This window comes from Neoarius graeffei, chromosome 17 (assembly GCF_027579695.1).
Source record: "Neoarius graeffei isolate fNeoGra1 chromosome 17, fNeoGra1.pri, whole genome shotgun sequence".
Classification (NCBI taxonomy): Eukaryota; Metazoa; Chordata; class Actinopteri; order Siluriformes; family Ariidae; genus Neoarius; species Neoarius graeffei.
In genome coordinates, this window is record NC_083585.1 from 32,956,432 (window position 1) to 32,982,373 (window position 25,942).

At 42.2% G+C, this 25,942-nt stretch overlaps 1 protein-coding gene across 10 annotated transcripts in view; it reads right to left on the reverse strand.

Moving 5' to 3' along the window:
- msi2b (musashi RNA-binding protein 2b) overlaps positions 1-25,942 on the reverse strand; it is a 456,405-nt gene that overhangs the window by 110,427 nt on the left and 320,036 nt on the right. For all 10 annotated transcript variants that reach the window (XM_060944042.1, XM_060944039.1, XM_060944040.1 and 7 more), the window contains exon 8: positions 16,792-16,874. In XM_060944042.1, coding sequence (XP_060800025.1) covers positions 16,792-16,874 — 83 coding nt within the window. The remainder of the gene's footprint in view (positions 1-16,791; positions 16,875-25,942) is intronic.

Here is a 25,942-nt window from a genome sequence, read left to right on the forward strand (position 1 = left end):
TAAATTAATAGATTTTTTTTTTTTACATATTTATACTTGACCTTTCAACCCACTGTTACAGTAATTGAATAGTTTTCCAGTTGTTAAAGAACTGAAAGTACAACAAAAGAAATAAAACTGCTTGCAATATTTATTCAAAAATTGCAATATTTATATTCCTGAGACATTACTGCAGAGCCCCACTGGCTCCACAATGCTAACAGTGAGTCATATGTGTGTCTGTTTGGTGAAGCATGCCATGCAGTGTCTCCAGGCAAAAAGTTAGATTTTCTTCCCTGTTTTTTGCACAGAAATTTTCCCATCTCTCGCTCCATCTCGCTGCTCTCGTCTGGTCCTCATCATTGAGCCAATTCCACCCAGGGCGTTTTCTCCTCCATCACCACCCCCTTCCCCCTGCCTGAGCCTGCCACCATCTCACTCTCCTTTCGCTGCGGGGCTGATTGACATTTCGCCCTCCTCTTCAACGCACAGTTAAGTGTCTGAGATCCAAAAGTGCACGAAACACAATGAGAATCGGGCATGACACAAACATCAGAGGCACCGAGATGAAGCACCATGCTGGTATGGATACATGTTGGAATGAAGCTGGCACATTTACAGAGCTCCTGATTCCAGCATCCTATGTGTAACGCAATGCCACTTTCTGCGTCGGGTAATATTCCAAATATCCATATCTGTCTTTGGATTTAAATCCAAAGTAGCTATGGCTGAAAGTGGAATACTGTATATGGACCCATGGGCTGTGAATTCTGGATCTGATGGTTCTCGAGTTTGTAACTGACCTCAACGAGAGGGACAATTTTTAAAAATCCCGCTCATGCAATTATGATTTTTTGCATATGTCCACAATATTATCTAATACATTTATTTCGTTATATTTCCCAAAATATAAACAAACTAGTTGCCTAATTTAAATCACCACAACACAGCCAATGTAGTTACACACACACACACACACACACACAGTGCCCTCAATAATTATTGGCACCCCTTGTAAAGATCAGTAAAAAGGGTTAGAAAAAAACCCTTTTTTGGTGAAGTCGCTTCGTCTCACACTGAAAAAAAGAGAAAAATTCAACCTTTAATTGAAATCAATTTACTCAGAAAAATAAATGCTGCATCAAAAAATAATTATTTTCAACAAAATCACATGTGCCACTATTATTGGCACCCCTGTAAATTATAGTGAACACAATGTAACTGAAGCGTGTTTCCCATTTAAAATATACTTCTTTGAGTTTATTAGAGGGCGGCACGGTGGTGTAGTGGTTAGCGCTGTCGCCTCACAGCAAGAAGGTCTGGGTTCGAGCCCCGTGGCCGGCGAGGGCCTTTCTGTGTGGAGTTTGCATGTTCTCCCCGTGTCCGCGTGGGTTTCCTCTGGGTGCTCCGGTTTCCCCCACAGTCCAAAGACATGCAGGTTAGGTTAACTGGTGACTCTAAATTGACCGTAGGTGTGAATGTGAGTGTGAATGGTTGTCTGTGTCTATGTGTCAGCCCTGTGATGACCTGGCAACTTGTCCAGGGTGTACCCCGCCTTTTGCCCGTAGTCAGCTGGGATAGGCTCCAGCTTGCCTGCGATCCTGCAGAACAGGATAAAGCGGCTACAGATAATGAGATGAGATGATTAGAGTTTGTAGGAACTTTCAAGTTGTTATACATGTAGCGTTGTAGTCAAGACCGTCTAATCCGAGATCAAGTCTTGATCAAGACCAGAGTGTATCAAGACCAAGACAAGACCAAGTTTTTGAAGGCTTGAGGTCAAGTCAAGACCAAGGCAGGGCAAGACAGAGTCAAGACCAGGACCAGACCTGTGTGTGTGTGTGTGTGTGTGTGTGTGCGTGCGCAGGGTGGTGGGGAGGGATGACAGCCGTTAACAGGAATGAAAATTTTGGCTTAGCAATGAGTCACGTTATTGGTTGCGTTTGAAGCGGGAAGTTTGACATCCAATCACAGTAATGATGTAAACAAATAAATCAAGCAATTTAGTGATCTCCTCACAGTTGCGGTCTTGAAATAAAATCCCGAGTCTCTATGTCCGAGACCGAGACAAGACCGAGTAAAAATGTGGTCAATTCCGAGATGAGACAAGACCTTCAAAAAGTGGTTTTGAGACTGGTCTTGAGACCAACAAATATGATGTGACACAGAGGCCAAATTCCCTTAGTCAGCCATCAGCATGGGAAAGATAAAAGAAAACACAAACCAAATGAGGGAAAAGTGTGTTGACCTTCATAAGTCAGGGAATGGTTATTAAAAATAGCTACTTGTCTGAAAATGCCCATTTCTACTGTTAGGGATATAATAAAAAAGTGGACATTAACTGGAACTGTTACAAACTTGCCTGGAAGAGGACCCAAGTTTATTTTCCCCCAAGTCAATAAGAGATGAAAATGACAGGATGATGCAGTAAGAAACTGGCAGGATATTTCCCTTCAGTTGCTTAGAGAGTATCTGGTGTATAACCAAATGGCTAAAATCAGTTAATTCAGCTGTTTGTGTGAGTTATAGTAAGCCAAGTAAACTGGGAAAAAAAAATTACAAAATGCCAAACCTAATCGAATTCCAGAACAAGTATTTTACATGGCAAAAACATATAAAGTGCCCCTCGTTCTTATAAACACAACATGACTTAATTAAACAATGGATCTGAGTGGAGTGTGAAAGTACACGCGTGAGAGGAGTGTGACGTGTGTAATTATATCAGTGTGTGGTTTCAGCAACAAAGCCTCATACACTTGGTGTGCTGCTAATGGGCAGAGAAAGGACTTGCTTCTGATCTGCCTGCCATCAATGGACCGTTAAGAGCCATGACTGCTGTTCCACATTATTACATAACTAATTAGCCAACTGGTTGAGGTAGGCCACTGATGAGCTCCTTTACTCGTTAATGGAAATATGAGCCTCATGGCTAATGATGTGAAAGCATAGGGCTGGGCAGCAAACTCTCCAGAGATGAGTGGTGGGAGGATGGAGGTGGCAGAGATGAGGGGGTAGAGATGATGGAAAGTGGAGGAGGAGTTCGTCTTAAATGTAACGTAGACTGTTTGTTCAGGCTCACGCAAGGTCACAGAAGTCCCAGAGACAGCTCACGTAACTATAAGTTGACTTGATTTTGCCCTTGCTTAATTACAATTCCTTAAGCAGTGAAGTCTAAAAAGCACAAGCTGAGGGTTTCTAACCATCTGCAGCATGAACCTGCAAGTGGTTTAGCATCTGTTAATATAAAATTATGCTATATGAGTGATTCCACGCTTATGGGTACTGAAATGGGGACATGAACTTATTTTTAAAAATTCACCTAAAACCATTTCTTTTTTTACCATCAGGTCACAAAACATGTAATCTTTAATGAATGATATGTTAAAAGATAACTTTAATTTTCTGAGATGTAATAAAAACATATTTATCTGCCAAAGTCAGACCGTAACAGAAGTGTTGTGGATATATATATTCTCAATTTTAACAATGTAGAATTACTTTTTGAAACATAGGAAGGTGATGTTTTAGCAAATATAATTAATAAACATGTGTAGTAGAATAAACATACACATTCTTTCAATAAGATTAACATGGTATATAGCTAGATTGTAATTAATTTGTAACAGACGCGAGATGGACAGAAGTAACAGAAGTAATGTAACAGACATCATTTTGGAACTCATAGGCTTGACTTTGGCATATAAATATGTTTTTATTACATCTCAGAAAATTAAAGTTATCTTTTAACATATCATTCATTAAAGATTACATGTTTTGTGACCTGATGGTAAAAAAAAGAAATGGTTTTAGGTGAATAAGTTCATGTCCCCATTTCAGTACCCATAAGCGTGGAATCACTCATTGCAGAAATGCAGAGAGATGAGCGGAGAAAAAGAAATATGTTTGGCTATTTGTATGATTTTTTTGTGCACTTTAGATGCTTTATGATTCTGCAGAAAACAGGAAATACATTATTTCGAGAAATCTGACTCTAGATTTCCATACAAGTCAGCTTCTCTATGTTTAACATAACTCCAGAAGGTAACATAATGTTTTAAGAACTGCATTTCATACTGTGTTGCACTTTTTAAAATTATTTTTAATGTAAAAAGAAATTTATTCATAATATATTTTAAATGCATTTATAATGTTTTTATAGTATCTGTAATAAAATCTATAATGCAATGCAGAATTTCTTTAAACTGTATTTTTTGTTCGTGTTTTTTTTTTTTTGGTTCACGTTTAGATGCTTTATGATTCTGCAGAAAACAGGAAATATATTATTTAGAGAAATCTGACTGTCTTCTTCCTGTCAGCTTGAAGCAGTTTGGTCATTCTCCTCTGACCTCTCTCGGTAACAAGGCATTTCCAACCACCAAACTGCAGCTCACTGGGTGTTTTTCTGTTTTACACATCGTAGATGCTAAAAAAGGCAACTGGACTTGCTTGAAATCCTTGAAGACGTTTCACCTCTCATCCGAAAGGTCTCTTCAGTTCTGTCTGACTAGTGGGGAGTTCCAGGTATTTTGTCCTCTAGTGGACCAAAAGCAACCCTAAGGAGAGTCGGTGAGGTCACATGGGTCACTGAGTCATCCTGTAGGTGTAGGTAACTGGGGGCCGGGTGTGAACGGTACCTACAGGATGACTCAATGACCCATGTGACCTCACCGACTCTCTTTCAGGTTGCTTTTGGTCCACTAGAGGATAAATACCTGGAACTCCCCACTAGTCAGACAGAACTGAAGAAGCCTTTCGGATGAGAGGCGAAACGTCTTCAAGAATTTTAAGCAAGTCCAGCTGCCTTTTTTAGCAACCATGGTTCACTATGACCTGGATGACTGAGAACCTTCACAGACATGTTTTACACATCATTCTGTGTAAACACTGGAGACCATCGTGGGTGAAAATCCTAGGAGATCTGCCGTTTTTAAAATACTCAAACCAGCCCATCTGGTACCAACAACCATGCCACAGTTAAAATGGCTGAGATCAGATGTATTTTCTCCATTCTGATGCTTGATGTGAACAGTAACTGAAGCTTTTGACCTGTAGCTGCATGATTTTATGCACTGCGCTGCTGCCACATGATTTCCTGATTGGATAAATGCATGAATGAACAAACATCTGAGCAACTTTCGAAGCATCTGGTATTATATGTGCTTTATAACTTCTTATATTATAAATTGATAATGTTTTATAAAGCAGGATTATTTAAAATGCACTCCCAGTACTTCATATCTTCGTTAAGACAAACCTTCTAACCAGTATTTATTTCTAAAGTAGCTCTTTTATGATTGCACTATTGCACACGTACTCATATCTACCTGCTGGCAGGGTGCCCATGTTTAACATTAACTGCCTGGCCTTTCATCCATCTCTTAACCTACAGCTAGAAAGAAATCAGCAGGAGAACGTGGGACTAAATATCTACAGTTGACCACAGACAGGATAATAGCTAAAGAAAGAGAGTTCAGTAGGCGGACTAATTATCAGAAAATGAAGGGTGCAAGTGCAGCCGTGCTGTAATGGAACAAAGAGGGCCATTAGAGTCTGTGTTCTTAGTGGCGGGTTGAAGTGAACAGGCTGAGGTGTGAGACAGGGCGGCAGGAGATCGGTCAGCTTATTAGCTGGCTGGTTAGATACGGAACAGATCCAATCTGCTAATCTGCTGCCACCAATGAAACGACATTCTGACAAGTGATGTCACTTGCAGCGATACTGCTGACTATCTGAGAAGAAAGTGAGAAGAAATGGAGAGGAATCTTTTCAGAACCTTCCCACCCTGACTGCTCGTCCGCTCTGTCTCGAACCGCCTCCTGGAATTTAAATGTACATGAAATAAAAATGCTGGTCAAGTTCAAATTATGCTCAAATTTAATAATACATAAAACGAATTAAAAAATAATCTTAATCAGCTAAGCAGAAAGCATCTACATTTTGCTCCGTCAAGCACATTTATTTCTCCTTCAGCAAGTCACAGAGAAAAGAAAATTGCCTCTCAGAGAGTAACAAGAAAGGCGGCACTTCAAAAGCCTGATTCACTCCTTTGGACTTTTTTTCTACTTGCAGATTTGTAGCACTGCACAATACCAGCTGCCTGCCTCCCTCCTGAGAACTGGTGACCAAATAATGTCCGACATGAAAGGCACTTAACCAAATGCCATAAATAAATATGCCTCCCAGACAAGCAGAACCTTGGACGAAGGACACCTTCAGCAGCCATGTCAAAATGACGATGTTAGGATTCCCAGCAGCATCCCACGTATCATCAAGAGCTGGCTGAGAAATCAGTCTCATTTCCACAGGAAAAATGAGCTTTTCTACAAGCAGACATAGAGGCAACCAACCAACCAACCAAACCCCAGTACATATCCGTAATATATTCATTATATTATCCTGGTAGATGTGTTTATGGTGAAAATGGAAAAAAGAAGAATTGGTGTTGGATGCAATATTTTTTGTAGTTACAATAACACTGACACTTCAATTAACAGTGCAGAAGAATTACTACATAATGGGTGCTGTCATCATGTCAAAGTCCCTTCCATGCCAGGATCTGGTCTTCCCAGACAGTCTCCTGTCCCAGTACTAACCAGCTCTTTGAGGCGCATGGGTGCGGCGCCGATCTCCATTTCTATAGCCCTCAGCCTCTCGCCTATGGACCCTTTTCACGTGACGTCACGACAAACGCGGCCGCCATTTTGGACATGTACTACCAGTAGTTTACCACAGCCAACATTGAGGAACGGCAGCAAAGAAAGTGTTTATTTTCAGCAAGACTTCCATCATGCCACTATATTGTTGTGCACCTGGATGTAGTAACCATCAACAAACAAGGCAAGGGTTATCATTTTATCGGATCCCGGTAGATGCTGACTGACGGAGAAGATGGATAGCGGCATACCAACGCTTGTGTAGTGACCACTTTGTTGGAGGTAAGACGAATAAAATTAGCCAGAAAAGGCATTACATTACTGTTAACATTCCATTCTAGTTTACTGTAATTATGATCTGGCAGCTATTTACACCGGATCCAGTGTAAATAGCTGCCGGAGCCAACGTCCGAGGTTCCGGAGCGCGCTAGCTCGCGGCCGGCCTGCACGCGCTCCGGCAAGCTCGGACGTTGGCTCCGGCAGCTATTTACACTGGATCCGGTGTAAATAGCTGCCAGATCATAATTACAGTAAACTAGTAAATACAGTTTTCTGCATCTCGCTCCTTTTTCTTTTATGTTTGTCGCCTTCCTCGCATTCAAACCGATTCGAGCCGAAGTCCACTACATGTCCAAAATGGCGGTCGCGTTTACGAAGGTCACGTGACTGAAAAGGGTCTATACAGCTAGGGTTACAGTGGGGGGGGCTGGTCCTCTGGTAACCACGAGAGTTTGCCTTCACTACTCACATCTGTATTGCAGCGTGCCTTGCCAGATGGCACCATTTTTATGATGGTCTTTGGTATGACCCGACCGCAAGTAGAACTCGCGATCTCCTGGTTGAGAGGTGGACACGCTAACCACTAGGCCAGCTCGCGGTGCTGTCATCACGTACCAGTAAAGAAATCATGTACCAGTGAAGAAAAGAGAGAATTAGGAATATTACATTCCCCCATGCCAGCCAGCTGATCCCTGCCAACTATTTATGTGTGTACCATCACCTCTTATATTGTAATATAGTTATATGACACATCTTTCCAACTCTTGAGATTACAAGCTAGAAGGCATAATAAACTCCACACATTACGTTTCGAAAGAACCATCTGCAGACAGTAGCTCAGGCTGAAATGGATGTTCCTACTGTTAATATTAATCTCTGGCTCATACAGCTTCTGTAATCATAATGCTTCCCTCTCATCATTAGAACATCTCTGAACTAAACAGATCTGACATTACTTTCACAGGGGTCAAATGTAACACACTTCACTCTTTACGTTTTTTGGGAGGTGGGATGGCTCTCACAGATAAAACAGATCTGATACAAGAGGAAAAAGGATCAAGCCTGTGTTTCTTTTTGCCCAGAGGCGGCTTAACACCGAGACATAATTCATCGCAACTTGAATGAAATTACATTGGAGACTTGGGGCTCCCGTGCATTATTGATACACTTACAGCTCTTCCTTCTGACACAGAAATCTATATTTGCCAACAAAAAGAAAAGCCTGTCAGAGTCTCTTTATGCCCCACAAATAGAATGTCTGTTTCAACTGAACATTACAAAGAAAATTGCATCCAGATGCTGAAACAGGAAACTGAAGCCTATACTATACTCGCGAAACCAAACAAATGATCCTCAGAGCTTCGGTTTCATATGCAGTATTAGAAAGCTGTAAATGCACAGCGATCACTATGATAACATTCTTTATCAGTGTGTTGTTTCAGCAAGGTCAGGTACAAAGAGAACATTTCCCCTGCGCAAACCCTTTTCTCTCTCTTTATCTCCCTCTTTCCTATTCCCTGTAATTTACAAGGAGAAAGAACTGAAATGTCCTCTTTTCTCTGTTTTGACATTTCCTGATCTCAGCGAGCACTGCAGAAATACCATGTTCTATTACAACCGGCTAAATTACTGTGATCCTTTCAAATATCACAATCCCCCTCTATTACCTCAAATAACTCTTAAGACACTATTGCATAAGTGTAAACACACCTACAGTCACCAAAGATGGCAGTGGTAATAAACAGTGGATTAGATTTGGGGGAAAAAAAGAGATAAAAGGATTTGAACAAATTACAGGGCACAAATCAACTGATCCGTTTCTAAATAGCATTTAGCATCCTTTTTGTACATAAACAGAAGATTGGTTTTGGGCTTGTCGGCGTCTAGTTCAGCCTCAAAGACGTGGTTTCAAGGAAAGAAGAAAGTGAAATAGAGAAATTTTTTCTCATCCTAAACTGCTGCTTCTTTTCCACTCTCCTCACAGCGGTAGATTATCTTCCTATGATATTGCAGGCCAGTCCCTCAGAGTGGCGAAGTAGACGCCAAATTGGCCAGCCGACACTCTCGTCACTTATCATACATGCTAATGGGCCGAGTCGCAGCAGGCAGGCAGTGGGCTAGCTGGGCATCCAGTGCAAGCTGAGAGGAAGGTGGAGGAAGCTCTGGAGGAAATGAAAGTGGTAATCTCCACACTGCCCGCAGGAGGTAAGGGCTTCGGTGCAGAGGACGCGAGGAAAGAATTCACATCAGACTGGCACAGGCACGGAACACCATGGCACAGCGTCGCTCTTCATACACACTGGGTGGGAGTGACTGAGCAGAAAATCACTCAGTAAAGCCCAATTATTGAAAAAAAAAAAAAAATATATATATATATATATATATATATATATCTGAAAGAAGTCTGTGATTGTCAAGGCTACGGGCAAGGATCAAATATATAACAAAAATTAAAAAGAGAAATGATGTATGAGTAAATATACAGTATGTAAGTATATATACAGTGGATACAAAAAGTGTACACACCCTGGTCAAAATGTCAGGTTTTTATGATGTAAATAAGGAAACAAAGATAAATCATGTCAGATCTTTCTTTTTCCACCTTTCATGTGATACAACAACTAACAAAATTCAAATGAAAAATAAATAGAAACATTTTAGGGGAAAAAAGGAACAGAAAATCTTTACCATGCCCTAGGTGCATAAGTGTGCACGCCCTTTCAGAATAGCACATTTGACTGTGCTTTGAATTAACCAAATCACGTTCAAGCTCATATTCAAAAGTTATTATAATTCATCATTAATTAATCAAGAGAGGGATTCAAAAGAATTTGCAAAACATGATGTACCATGAAATACTGTAAAGATCATCATCAACAAGTAGACAAAAAGGAGCACCACAGTGACAATACTAAAAATAGGACGTCCGGATAAAATTGACAAAAGGACAAGAAAGCAAACTTATCAGGGAAGCTGCCCAGAGACGTTCAGCAACATTAAAGGAGCTGCAAAAATATCGGACATGTACTGATCATCTCCTAGATGTGACAACAATCTCTTGTATTGTTCGCATGTCCAGGCTTTGGGGTAGGGTGGATAGACAGAAGCCCTTTCTCATGAAGAAAAACAAGAAAAACAGCCAAGCCCACCCACCTCAAATTTGCCAAGACCATGTGGCAAAATGTGCTATCATTTGATGAAACCAGTGTAGAACTTTTTGGGCATAATTCTTCCCATGATGATGGCGGCATCATGCTATTGGACTGCTTCTCTTCAGCTGGAACTGGGGCTCTAGTCAAGATAGAGGGGATCATGGATAGTTCCAAATACCAATCTATTTTGGAACAAAATCAGCAGGCCTGATAGACAGCCAAAGAGGAAGGACAATTTCACCTTCCTTCTTGCACAATAAGGACAAAAAGCACAAATCCAACTCAACAAAGGAAAGCCTTCAGAAGAAGATCAATGTTTTGGAATGGCCCAGTCAGAGCAGAGATGTAAACGCTATCGAAAACTTTTGGAATTACTTGAACAGGGCTGTGCATAGGAGATTCCTTCACAATTTGACCGACCTAGAGCATTTTTGCAAGGAAGAGTAGAATAAAACTGGCAAGTCAAGACATGCAAAGTTGGTCGACTCTTACTCAAAGAGACTTTTGTAGTACTGTACAAGCAAAACGTACTTTTACAAAGTACTGGTTATGGGTATGTTAAAACCTGCAATTTTAACAGGGGTGGAGAGAGAGAGAGAGAGAGAGAGAGAGAGAGAGAGAGAGAAAACATAGACTATAATCTGTCAATGAGAACTCCCAGAGAGTCAAACAGTCCTCACACTATAAATAACACTTCCTGACTTCTCACTCGCACTAAAATTAGCCTAGTATTGAATGCCCCTTCACACACACACACCAGTCTGAGGTCTGCCCATGAACCCTCTCCTTCAACTCCAGTACCTGCTCATGCGCTGGCCATTTTCCAATAGATGGAACACAAAGACGGTATCCTGTCTGTCCAGATGTTTCACAGCTGTTTGAAAAGGAACAGATGAACTGAAACTCTCATCAAGCCTGTTCACTGTTAACCTCCTAACCTCCACCAACGCAGGGGAGTGGAGAAGGACGATGGAAGAAAAGAGCCAAGAGTGTGTAAGTGTATAACTTCAGCGCAAGGCACAAAGCAAGAGACATTATGAGGAGAGAATGAGAAAGAAACAAGGACAACTGACAACTGACTATTTCAGCATCCAGCACTGGATTCTATTTGAGGTCGAGTTCCATTGTGTAACATATGTTGATCAAGTAGTATGTGGGTGGTTTTATGAGTATTCAAACAATGTTTGATATTTATAAAGAGGTACAGCAGACTGAAAGGTAGTTTTTTTTTTTTGAGCTGTAAACTAAATGATATGACTGTGATGAAACACATCACTGATGGTGTTGATAAATTTAGCATCTTTATAAACATCTGCATTTTATGGATTGAAAATGGCTGAAAATGCCATCTATTGGTTTACGTCATCCTGAACCTCGCAAGGTTGATGCTGATGTAGAGTCATCCATTTGGTACTTCTCAAGGTCATAAAATCTTTATTTAAAAAAAAAAAAAATGTTCACGCCCTCTAATCAGAGGTGGGCAGCACACCTCGCCCAGCCCCCACTCCACCAGGCAGCACGGTGGTGTAGTGGTTAACACTGCCACCTCACAGCAAGAAGGTTCTGGGTTTGAGCCCAGTAGCCGGCGAGGGCCTTTCTGTGTGGAGTTTGCATGCTCTCCCTGTGTCTGCGTGGGTTTCCTCCGGGTGCTCCGGTTTCCCCTACAGTCCAAAGACATGCAGGTTAGGTTAACATGGGGCAGCCTTGGGCTGAAGTGCCGTTGTTGCCCAACTGGTCCCCAGGTGCTGTAGCATAGCTGCCCACTGCTCTGGGTAAGTGTGTGTGCTCATTGCTCGCTTGTGTGTGCAGGTGTGTGTTCACTGCTTCAGATGGGTTATTTCACTGTGTGCTTAAGTCTGTGCTTAAGTGTACGAGTGACATATAAAGGCTTCTTGGCTTCTTCTTCTTCTTGAGTGGAGTCTGTGAAAATGTGGTCATTTTCAAATACATCTTGATCAAGACTCACTGAGCAACTCCTGCCTCACACATCCACACACACCCCCACACTCCGCCTCTCTCAGCCTCTCCCCAACCCCCACCACCGCCCACTTTTTAAATTTTTTCAATTCTTGGGTTTCACGTGACGTCACATCCGCCTCATTAGTTATTCAAAACTTTAGCTGGTGGTCTACCAAAGCTCAGTTGACAAAGCATTTGTACAGAGAAAGTGCACTGCTGGCATGAAAAATGCTTTACGCTTGCGTTATTTAAGGTTGTTCGAATCGATCAAACCGTGAAACTGATAAAAGTTTCTTCAAGGTTCTCCGTGAACTAATAAAAAAAGGTGAACGAACACAGGATTTCACAAAAAGACGTCGAGAAAGGTGGCTTTTGAACCTCTCACTGAAATCGAAGGGAGCCGAGTCGAAGCATGCTCGAGTTTGCAGTGATCACTTGGTGAAAGGTTTGTATTTCCCTCTCAGCTCTGTCCTTAGTGTTTTCCAAGTCCTTTTTTTGCTAGGTGTCGTTATTTTACGGTACTTTTTTTAGTCACGAAGTGCTCAAGTCCCCAGCTGTTTCTTTATTTCCTCCTCACAAAGTCCACATGCATGAAGGTCGCGACAAAATTCTTCCCCAGCCAGACAGTTACAATGCGCCGTGATCACTTCTCCGTCTTGTTTAACTAAGATCCAGGTCTTTAAAGGGGTTTCTGATGATCTTTGTGAATGATTTACCTGAGAGATAAGAGCCAACACAAGTGAGAATCAAGTGAACTGTTGTTTGTTTACACTTCAACTTGCAGTGCTTCGTTGTAAAGACACGAACGAAAAGCTTAAAAAAAACATACTTATACGGGCAAAAACAATACAGGATTCATTCGGCAGCGACTTGATAGCGAGGTCCTTCACCCAGCCACATACAAAAAAGTCATAAGCCTCCATACTCTTCCACGCTTTCATCTGTTTTGCGGTGTAGAAGGACGTCTGCAACACCAGACAGTTCGAGATGTCGGGGAACTCGACTGAAGGGTCGTTTTCGAGATCGTATGACAAATCCTTCTCTCCAAGACTGTAGGGGTCGATTCCATTGCACATAGCAATCTTCTGAATATATCTAAAGCGAGCAGTGGCTTCTAGATTACGAGCATACGCTGATAACTTATCGCTAGTTGTTTGCACTACGGCAGCCGTTTTAGTTTGCTAGACCACCAGCTGTTTTACCGGAAGTGAAATCGCCAAGAAAAGTCAAGAATGGGTAGAATTAGGGGTGAACTTATGGTCTTTGTGATTCTATTTCTGTGTTTTGAACTGAGTAGAAAATATTTGCCTGGTTAACTTGAACCAGGGACACTAGAGTACGATAGATCCCCACCACAATATGGGGAGGGTCCTTAAAAGAAGACAGGACAGTGTACACATAGCTACATCACACTTGACAATTCATATAAACATGCATAAACATTTACGCCAAGGGTTATTCCAATAGGTGCAAGCCGACTGCTTTCGCCAGCTCTAATATTAGTTTGGTATCAGACCACCCTGAGTGAGATACCTATTGTTGACCTTCCACAGTGTTAGACTTACATCAGAATGTTATGGCAGAAATCTGTATCTCAACTGACACATACTGGAACAAAACTTTTATAAATATTTATGCTTGTTTAAGTCAGCTGTCATGAAGGACTTACGCAGGTGTCATGCAACACCATGATCGTCTTAAATATATGTTTGAATATGAATTATCAATTAAACTAAGTATATTCTGTAAAACGACAAGGTTAAGACGCCCCGTAGATAAATTCATCATTTAAATATAAGAGATCCTAGTTGAAGCAGGAGCTCAAATACAAGCAATCAGAATATGAAAAGAAAAAAAAAATTAAATTTGGCAATCTGATCAGTTTCCATATGTGTGACATCCTGGGAAAACCTTTCACATGGCGAAACGGTGGCATTTTCTACGAAATGAAGCTCTGAGAACTACAAGCGTTCCTGAACTGAAATATATTCCTGTCATCTCAATAAGGGTAGAGATGTTAAAGGAACAGTCCACCGTATTTCCATAATGAAATATGCTCTTATCTGAATTGAGACGAGCTGCTCCGTACCTATCCGAGCTTTGCGCGACCTCCCAGTCAGTCAGACGCAGTCAGACGCGCTGTCACTCCTGTTAGCAATGTAGCTAGGCTCAGTATGGCCAACGGTATTTTTTGGGGCTGTAGTTAGATGCGACCAAAGTCTTCCGCGTTTTTCCTGTTTACATAGGTTTATATGACCAGTGATATGAAACAAGTTCAGTTACACAAATTGAAACGTAGCGATTTTCTATGCTATGGAAAGTCCGCACTATAATGACAGGCGTACTAAAACCTTCTGCGCGCTTCGGCAGCATATTGATATCTGAGCTCCGTATCAATGCGCTGCCGAAGCGCGCAGAAGGTGTTAGTACGCCTGTCATTATAGTGCGGACTTTCCATAGCATAGAAAATCGCTACGTTTCAATTTGTGTAACTGAACTTGTTTCATATCACTGGTCATATAAACCTATGTAAACAGGAAAAACGCGGAAGAGTTTGGTCGCATCTAACTACAGCCCCAAAAAATACCGTTGGCCATACTGAGCCTAGCTACATTGCTAACAGGAGTGACAGCGCGTCTGACTGACTGGGAGGTCGCGCAAAGCTCGGATAGGTACGGAGCAGCTCGTCTCAATTCAGATAAGAGCATATTTCATTATGGAAATACGGTGGACTGTTCCTTTAAAGGAAGTTATAAGCAGACAAAGCCGATGTGTTTCCCCAGAGTGACTCACATATTTGTATAAAAGAATAATATCAGGAAAAGGAAGCCGTCCTGTATTATATACATAGCGATAATGTAGTTTTTAAAATATAATGTAACATATATTAAAATGACTATATTTAATCTTGGTAAAACAGCCCACAAACAGTAGCGCTGATGGTGACCCAAACATACATTTTGATTTTTAAAAAAAAAATAGAATAGATCACAGAGCTCACACGCACAAGGTTTAAAATTCTGCTCTACATCAGACTAGATCAGGCTCCATTGCTCCAGCCTCTTGAATTTTTAACAGTGGCTTGTACATTCACGCCAGGACTGATCGGCAAGCCCGGGGTCCGGGATGCTCCATTTTTTCCTGTGCTTGGAACCATTCAGAGCCACTTAAGGCCCTCCAGAGCCCTGGCAGCTTTTGAGTGGCCTCTCTGGGTCATCAGAGCCTCTCTAAAAAGAGCTCCTCCACTCACCCAAAGCTCAGGGCTAGTGGGTCACAGATGGTGCTCCTGGAGATGGCTGCAGACCAACCAAGTAGTGTACGTATTGAGCTGGACCTCTGCTAGCAGAGGGAGATCATTACTGCCGTTTTGCGAAATATTCATCATAATAACAATATTACCACGGATGAATTAGCAAGTCAAATATTCACACAGAGCGAACGATGCTTCAGAGACCACTTTGATCTTTCTGGCAAAAACAACTCGACGACAGCATTTGATATCACTAGGCAAAAGCAAACACAGAGAAACAGTGGGATTTGCTTTAGAACTGCTTTCTAGTGTGCGGTCCTTCATTCCATTCTTTGCCTTTACTGCCTAATATTCAACATACTGTCCAAGTTGACCAGTAAAAAAAAACATAACGCAGTTGTCATTTTGAGATGGATGGAAGCCAATAATGGATGTAGCAGATGAATCTTCCTCCCTACCTCCACCCAATCATACTCGTTTTTTCTTTAAACTCCCCAACTGATACTAACGATGCATGCAATCCCCCTATGGTCCAATTTAATGCTGCCAGTCGATGGATAGCCAGTTTCCTGCTCAGAGAGATCGACTGAAGAAAAAAGGATAAATTTGCTCAGTGCTCCCTGAACAATGAGAGAATTTGATGCAATATTATATAAAAATCAATAATGTGCTTGTAGTGTGCATGTGGGTTTTGTAGGCAGCATCCAGTCTCAAAGTGTCACCCTGTTTCGTCAGAAAACGGGGACTCGCTGCTTCACAAAAGGTACTAGCAGCTTCATTTACAGCTTTTACATCTGCCAGTCAGTTGCGATGACAAGTTTGACAAGTCAGTTATTTGAGTTCCATAAGTGCCTTTTTATTTTACTTTTAAGGACCTCAATTCTGGCCCTCATACGTGATTCTGCAGCTCGGTGATAAAGTGAGAGAAGTTCTCACACTTGCACTGAATTTAATGCTACATAGTGCATGTCAAAGGAGTGCTTTGCTAGTCAAAATGGTGTCCTTATCATCTTAGCCTCAGGGTCACAACCCTGTCCCTCATGCACCATTCATTGAAAACCCCAGGCAGGTGAGAAATCGAATAAAAAATTCAGCAGAAACTAAAACAGTAAGCAGGGTGTCAAGTACCACACTGCTCACACTGCCAAGGCTATGATTTTAAATCTGCCCACAATCTTTCCACCATACACTTTTAACAAGGCTCTTAAATGGATGCCAGCTCCTCTTCCAGCTCTCATTGGCTGAAGGAATTGCAGCTAAAGGAACAGACAGGTTGCCTCTCCCAGTCTGGTGGACAGGGCACCAAGACACAATTTCATGCTTTGTGGCCAGTGCACACCAATATCACGCCATAGCCCAGACCCAGGATGGCAGGGAATAGGGAAGGCTCCCTGCTTCTCTGCTTCTAGGCCACCCAGCCAGTCTCCCAGCATAGTGGCTGTTATAACAACCGACTCAGCTTTTGCTATCAAATATTAATCCCACCCCGGTCTGAAAAATTGAGGTGAAACTGACTTACCATTTTATTATTGATTTCATGAAAATGAATCTCACAGACTTTCTCCACCACATCCTCATTCTCGAAAGTTACAAAGCCAAATCCTGCAGAAGAGGGAAGTGGAAAGACAAGGAGGAGAGAAAAAGAGAGGGAAAGATGGGAAAAGGAGAGGAGAGAAAAAGAAAATAAAGCACATGATTGAAGTGAACTAATACAGAAGCCGTTAAATGAACAGGAAAAGCAACAAATATCTGTTGATTGCTAATATTGCATGGTGCAGACATAAATGAGTCATTGAGTCATGCAGCAATCTACACTTTATTGGATCCTAATGATGTGCAAATTATGTATCCAGTACAACGCAGGGGCTCTTTTGCTATTAAAGAGATGAAGACCTGGGCATTATTAAAATAGCTCTGAATGTGTTCCTTGGAGAGGCAGGAAGCTCAAAGCCCGTTTAATGAGATTCATAGAGCCAACCCTGCATCTGAATCCCATTACTAAATATTTGGTGTTTCTTTGCTGGTGTTTCAATGCATGACATACTATTTTCCATATAGCTAAATGTCTCAGCTAAGAGCTTTCTGAAGCATACAAAAATTTCTATCTCAGAATGCTACTGTTTCACTACGGATCTAGTGTATAACAAAAGAGCATTCAAACCTCTGGAGAGTGAACTAGTCATCGTAAAATAAATTGTCCAAATTGGGAAATAACACTTACATACAGGCCATTGAAGCATTCATACCCACACAAACACAGACAGAAACACACCCACACTCCATCAGTAAAAGCTCAGATCCTCCGTTCAACAATCAGCGACAAAGCCAGAAAGAAGGAGAGAAAAGGCTTATGGCATGCTGCTGCATTTAGACGCAATGTCTGGCTGGCTTTTGGGAAAGTGTGAGATAAGCCTGAGGGTCAGCGGGTCAACGTGGTTGAGAGGGAACCTAAAACAGGAAGCTGCGGAGCCCTCTTCATGCCTACTGTGATAAAAGCAGATAAAAAAGCAGGAGGGTTGATAAGAGGGCGGTAGATAAACAATCCTCTGGGCTCCGCTCTGACTCGGTGTGACCTCTGAGTGATTATAAGTACAGTTCTTTTGGTTGGGGAGGAGAACATTTACCACTGTTTGTGCTCTTTGACTTCATAACCACCAGCTTTTTTGTCTCCTCTGCGGCAAGAATGGAAATTTGTCAAACGTGGACTGGTCACTGTTGAAGTATCAGGAGGTCACTGGATGGTCTACTAATATCTGTGGTTGAGTCAGAGTGTAAATATACAAGTCTTTCGTGTCGGAATGCAATAAAGGTTAATGGCTGTCATTTCTGTGTGTACAGACCAGAAGGTGATGTATGGTTAATGCCCTAATGTCACTTGTGCAAATTCCTCTTCTGGATAAGAGGAAGTGCCTTTCCTCTTCCTGCCAGGGTGCGGCAGTGATCCCAGTTGACATCCCTGAAATGACCTGAGTTATGGGAGCCGCTGGCTCAGGTCCTCATGGGCGGATATTGGAGTGCAATTTGCAGCCAATTACTGTGACCTCTCCTCTGACAATGGCTTCCTGTATGAGCCCATTAGGGCATCCTCTTGTTGCCTCAGGCTGATGCTTGGCTGGAGGCTGGACCATGTCCCACTCTGCACTTCTGGCTCTGATGTATAACCCTCAATATGTCCTGTTCTCTTTTTCCTTCTCACCCTTCCTGGTAAGCCCTTGGGTGACAGGCATATGGACCTGAGATGCTAGCTCTCTGATGCCTCAATCTCTCTCTCTCTCTCAATATATACACCTGATGCTACACTCTGTTTGACAGATCCTCCTGTCTCAACCCAGCCACCCTGGGGCCATTTCCACATCCACTGCTTTTATACCTTTAAACACTGCAGAGCCGGCCTGCTGCATCAGCTAATCAGGAAAGATGTCACAGTTTCCTATCTGTGACTCCGGTCACACTCTCTCAGGGCCTGATTATCCCACCTCATGATCCATTCTTCTTCCTTTGTTCTTTGTTACTATATGCCTGCATATTGCTGGAATGGCAATAACCATATGTTTAAAAAAAGCGAGAATAAATAACACGTTCAAAAGCAATTTAATGATAGAATACGCCCTGAGTCTTTCCAGAAAATGTACGAGTTAAAATCATACTATGAGTTCCTTTTTAAACAGTAAAACCAGTCCAGGGAAAATGTCCCTCTTCTGCTGGGAGACATTTACATGTGTCTGCAGCCCGTGCCTTGATGGGGCTGCCTTTGAAATCATGAGAAGCAGTTAGTTTTCCATCTTGGGCCTCCGCACCCTTATCAGTCGCCCAACGACCACTTCTGACAACCAACAAATCAGCTGTCAGGAGCAATTTCTCAGCAGATGGCAGGAGTAGGGTGGTGGGGGCTGCTGGGAGCTGCTGTACCTGCTGTACCCTAGCCTAGATGTCTCTCACACAGCACAAACACAACCAAAATTACACACCTCACATTTGTATCCCTTGGAATAAAAATAAATTACATATAAAATAACTTATATCGTGGTTATATGAAGGTAGTAAAAGCACATGCACTATTGTTAGGCACTAATATCGATAATATGCGATATATTCTTGATAAATAAAGCACTGCTGTATGTGTTAAAAGCACTGAACCATCATAGCTCAAGCTCAGAACAATTCCCTCCATGCTCTGTCTTAATTAGTGCACTCAGATTGTATAAAACCTTGTGTGAGGGATCAGGTAACGATCTCTCTGGCCATCTGTGTCAGAGTTCAGGGCAGTATCGGCAGAGAGAGTTCCCAGCCCGGCACTCAAGCTGGCAGCCAATCAAAAGCACTTCAGGCTGCTTAATGACAAGACTGACTAGTACAGTGGCTAACAGAATCTCTTAATGAAGAATGCGATATGCCGAGGCCTCTCCACAGCCCTGGCAAAGTCAGACGAAGGAGAGGGCACAACAGAACAAAACAACATCTGCCTCTGTGTGTCAGCAGCATGGAGATCTTTGGGTTTTCTATCTGTAACCCCCAAAAGGATCATTCCATTCATTTAGCCATCCATGTGAACAGAGCAAGCTGTTTGCAGGCATCTGAAACCATTTCTGCTGCACTTACCAAAAGCGACAGGGTGCGAGTGAAACATCATAGGAAAAAGTCTGTGCATTTAAAGGGGGGATGTTTATTTCTGTACTCTATTTTCCCTTCTTAAACTTTTTTTCCAAGATCCCTCAATGACAACATGTGGATTTCCAATCTCGGGCAGGATAATAAGTGTTAGTGGCTATTACAGAGGTGTCTGGGCCGCATCTCACACTTATTAAGCAGAGAGCGAGGCAGTCCTGGTCTCCGCAGACAAGCAGACATTCACAGCCTCTTACAAAACAAAGAGCCTCGGCCACGCTTAATGCCAGTCCCCCTCGGAGCCCAGCACAAATAAAATTAAAATGCTAAATCAATGAGTCTTCCACTGACCTTTGCTTAAACAGCTGAGGGTGCCCGGAGCAGTTCGATGTATTTGAAGGGAAGAGGTACACAACCAAATCAGATATTATTACCAATGCGGCATATCCTTCCCAGAGGAGAGATGGGACATAGATTGCATGTTGCATATTAAACAAGGAAAAAGCTGCGCTTTCCAGATGACTGCCTGCAGTCTTTCTCAAACACGCGCACACACATAAAGGTACACAAACTAAATCCACACAATCCACAAAGTGCGATGCTATCATTATTAGAATCATTTTAAGTATGCAAACCCTCATCCAACAACCTAACTTGCGCTCATTATTTTTTTCATTTTCCTGTTATATAGATCATAATATCTTCTTCTTTAGTGTTCTGCCTGGTGGCAGGGCCGACTCTGACATCCATCAGAGTGTCTCGGGAACATTACAGTAGCGGTTTCCTGTTGCCTTCTACTGGATTATTATAGAGATTTTCTCCTCTCAACCATTCACACCTATGGACAAATTTACCAGAGAGGAACCATCAGGGCCTTCTAATGCCGCTTTTCCACTACAAACGCGGCTGAGCCGTGCCGTGCTGAGTCGAGCTGAGTCGAGCTGAGCGGGGCTGTTGGAGTTGCATTTCGACTACAACCGCGCTGAACCGTGCTGGCTGGAAGTGGGTGGACACATTGGGTGGAGTTAGCGAAAGTGGGTGGACGTCACGTGATGTCGTTAAGCAGCGCAAACAGTGACATCAGTGACAGTGGCGGAACAAGTCAGAGCCGGGCCGGGGGCGGGGCAAATGACCGGGCCCTTTATTAAAGCTTATCATAACATCATTTTAGGCTACAAAATGTCCGCAACTGCGGTGTTTACCAATTTCAACACTACCGGATGCAACTATGTTATTTAGTACATCAAGTCCTTCAAACGAACATGTAACTCAGAAACAAAAAACATTAGGATACTGTACATGGCTCATAATAAAACATCAATAGCCTATACTGCGCACATTATTTGAAGGGCATACGAATGAGCGCTCAGAGGTTGCAACGGTGACAGGAAGAGTCAGAAATAAAAGGAGGGCGGTGCAAACCTCACTGAATGCACTGTGTTTACCAATTTCAACACTCCGGGGTGCAACTATGTTATTTTGTACATTAAGTCCTTCAAACGAACATGTAACTCAGAAACAAAAAAACATTAGGCGACATACTGTACATGGCTCATGATAAAACATCAATAGCCTACTGCGCGCATTATTTGAAGGGCATACGACGAGCCTTGCGCTCCGCGAACTCGTCCACGATGCTCTGTATGTCACTGATTCAGTGAGCTTTTAAGCGGTAGTCTCACGACCCGAATAGTAAACAATAAACATGGAGGACATGGTGTCGTTAGTGTTGCTGGTCTTGGTGCTGTGGCTTGTTGTCACCGACAACGCCAACAGATACTGGCAAGAGCGTATAGACGAGGCGAGGCGCATAAGGCTTCAGAAATTCTCGTAATTCGTAATTATTCTTCTTCCGGGTTTGCGGTGTTTACAGATCCCAGCGCGCTCGCGGGGCGTGTGTGGGCATGTGAGGACACGCCTCCTCACCAATCAGTGCACAGGGGAGTGTCTGCTCACGCCCCCAACCTCACTCGGCACGGCTTGGCTCACTTCAGCCCCACTCCAAAACGGTGCGAGTTTTAGGGGCTAAGCAGGGCTGAAACGAGCTGAGTCGTGCTGGTTTTTGGTAGTCGAAACGCGAGCCGTGTCGGGCTGAAGTGAGCTGAAAAAGGGTAGTGGAAAAGGGCCATAAGCCTTCAGAGAAGGCCCAAACGTATCAGCGTTTCAAATGTTTAATTTCTTTCATTCTTGAATTTATTTCATTATAATTATTTCATTCTAATTCGGCCTCAATTTCTATCAAATTTGCTTCAGAAATGAAAGGGTTACTGTCCTGAAAACATTAAAATGGAGTTATCCAATGAGGTTTTTTTGTTGTTGTTGTTGTTTGTTGTCTCTAGGCTGAGAAGAGTTTAGAGCCGGCTCACTCACTGGTTAGGACTTCATTGCTGGGACAGAAGGCCATGGCAGTGTATGTTTATGTAGGAAGTGAAAGATGAATTAACCAATCAGATATTGATTTATAGTGGGAGGAACCAAAAATTTATCGCTCTAGGACTTCTCGAAGGTCAATGCGAGTTTAACCGCGAGTCATTCATCAGTAGTGTTAGCGAATGCTGATAAAGCAGTCAAGCCAGTGCTATCGAAAGCAAGTAGCACAGACTAAGTACCGAGAAACTAAGATTTCTGTCTCCAGATTCTTCTTCTATGCACATGTAGCAATTTCATATGAATAAAGTGGGTTTTTTTGTGAACTTTCCCAAATCCCTCTATTGTAAAATATGTTATTTTGTTGGGTTCCGTTAATGGTTCCACTATTGTTTCTGATGGGGCGTTAATTAGTGTAACACATCTGTGGACATTATTGCGCTTGGGATGTCTGGAAATGGGGAAGCTGGCTTCGTGAATCCTGCATGGACAATATTCATTAATACACTATATTTTCCCAAGATATGATGTTTATTTTTTTTTAGAACATTTTGACACACACCGCTGTTTGTATCGGATCAAATATGTAAATTAACATCGTAAAATTATGTGTGAAAAGTCGAGTGTTTATCTGAGTAGCCATTTGGCTGGGTGCTAACTGGTGTATTATGTTGTCGGGATGCCAGAATTCTTTCCCCTGTCTCTGTGTGTTGATACTGATAGCCCGGTCATTCACTGTTTTCCAGAATAAATGCTGACAGATTAACTCATCACCTCCTCTGCATCATCTATTAGCCACACAGAGACTTTTAGTTATCATTAGAGTATCTGACTGGTTATAGTCGGTTACACACACTCTCCCCAGTATTTTTCACTCAGACTTGAGTATCAATTTCCCTGTGTAATTTACTTAGCTACTTTTAAAATCAATATCGACAGCTACACACAACGGAGTGACCTGGCACCCTGCCGCTAATCCCTTGCAAAATTCTTTGCCCTGTTGCTTTTTTGGTGTGTCTGGCTAAGTTTTGGCTGAGCTCAAGTCCCAGCTCTAATAGCAACACTTCGCCACTGCAATTTACAGTAGCCAGTTAACCTAACTGCATGTCTTTGGACTGTGGAGCAAACTGGAGCACCCAGAGGAAACCCATGCAGACAACATGCAAACTCGACACAGAAAGGCCTCCATCAGCCACTAGGCTCAAACCCAGAACCTTCCTGTTGTGAGGAGACAGTGCTAACCGCTACACCATCGTGCCGCCCACGTCATAAGATCAGTCCAAGTAAAATTTTTACTACCTACATATACACACAGCAATGTGACAAATTAAAGGAAAAAAACAACATTGAAGTGTATTAGTAAAGTGTCAGGCCACCACAAGCCACAAGAAGTGCGTCAGTGCATCTTGGTGTAGATTCTATAAGTCTTTGGATCTGTACTGGAGATATGAACACCATTCTTCTGAAAGAGATTCCCTCATTCCCTCAGTTTGATGATGTTGGATAAGAGTGCTGTCCAAAATCTCATCTCATCTCATTATCTGTAGCCGCTTTATCCTGTTCTACAGGGTCGCAGGCAAGCTGGAGCCTATCCCAGCTGACTACGGGCGAAAGGCGGGGTACACCCTGGACAAGTCGCCAGGTCATCACAGGGCTGCTGTCCAAAATGTTGCTCCAAAATCTCCCTTTGGTGTTCAGTTGGCTTGAGATCTGTTAACTTTGAAGGCTGTAACACATGATTTACATAATGGTCAACTCAAACTATTCAATGTCTTGGGGATTGGGGGTGGAGTCAACCTGGAAGAGACCACTCCCATCAGGATAGAAATCTGTCAGTCACAATAACGGTGTATTGATTTGCAGTGGTTCCTCCTTCTAAGGGAAGAAGTAGACCCAAAACAGGTCAGTGAAATGCCTTCATAGTATGACAGCTCCATTGTTTTCTCCTTTAATGGTCCTTTAATTTATTACCAGTATGAATATATATATATATATATATATATATATATATATATATATATATATATACACACACACACACACAGTGTATACACACACACACACACACACACACATACACACACACACGCATAGAAAAAGCTCAAGTGCCACAGTAAAATCAAAAAAGCCAGTTTTGATTAATCTCTCCTCACTCTGATAAATGAGCCCATAGTACCATCCATTAATAATGAGTGCACCAAAAAAAAATCTGTCAATGCACCTTGTTTTTTCACCCTCCCAGATATCTCAATGAGCGCTCTCTTGTACTAGTGTGCGATGGGCGAGGCTCTATTGTTCAGCACCGAGACATCTTGAAGAAATACTGAGAATGATCCTTAAGTGCCAATAAATAGATTGGCATGCATTGATGGGAGTTTGTAGCCTTATTTACACATCCTCTTAATCAAAAAAGAGACGGGAGGAGAGAAAAATAGCCTCTCTGTAAGCTCTTTGGAACTAGGAACCCTTGTAAAGTAAATGAGAGTAGACAGCGTAATCGATTGTAGTAGCAGCCATCCCGCTACATTATAATGACTTGGATGAGAGGCGCCTTGAACAGAAACAAGCTAGAAACAGCGATGTAAAAGAGAATATGCAAAAGTTTCTGGGAAGAAATATGGTCACTGACAGGCACTCTCTCTATATATATTTAAAAAAAGTGTGCGTGTCTGTGTGTGTGCGTGTGTAAAAAAGGTGGGGGAAAGAAACGAAGCACAGATACGAATCTGAATAGCATTTTAGATGTGTGTTATAAAACCATTTGAGCCTCCTGAACAATAAAATCCTTCTTTTATAAATAAAAGTTTCTACTAAGAGGTGAAAAATCAAAGCTGTTTTGAATTCTTCACCGACTGTTTCCAAGGAGGACAGAATCTTCACTAAGCCTTTTATCGAATCTGCAGCGACAGCTCAAAGAGCTTTAAACTCCAGGAAGCATATACACTTCCTCCACTGATCAATCGCCATGCTTTACTGAATGCTGTGTTTGCTGAGTCCTCTGCAGAGTTTTAGTTTCTGAAAGGTGGTTTAGGAGGCAGCTGTAGACCCAGAAACACACCCATCGTACCATTAATACCATGGATGGAGTTCACTAGCCATAAATCACACTTCACAAGGAGAGCTCCATTACTCCTATCATCTGTGCTGCTATTCAGCTTTAAAACCTTGAACTCACAGGCAGTAAAAAGCTACGACTGGAAACAGAAGTGGACACAAGTTCGATGTGAGGACACAAATTTTAATAAAAATAATAGTAGTGACATGAGAGTGTCCTTCGCCTCACACACAGTGGGGTAAGATTTATAGGAACATTAGATGGTCCAAAAGCCACCTAAAAAACCCCAACTACCAAGCATTTCAGAGGAAGCCATTCGTTCCTAATGGCTAATCATCTAACTCCATCCTCCCTCATTAAAGAAGATGGATGATGAGAAAGGTGCTACCGTAAGTGTGCACAGTCAGCAGCGTCCATCTGCAGAAAAAAAGTGCAGCTACAAGGTTAAGATTGAGGAACTCTGAGCACACAGATAAGGGAATCCCTCAGGTCTTGGATGTAATTTTCAAATATACACTTCAGACTATTTATTACAGAAGGGCATAACGTTTTGAAACCTTGATACTTTTTTTTTTTTTTTTATTTATGATCCCGATTGTGCTTTATGCATTTTTGATTGACATTTTGTGCTTTAGGGCGGCAC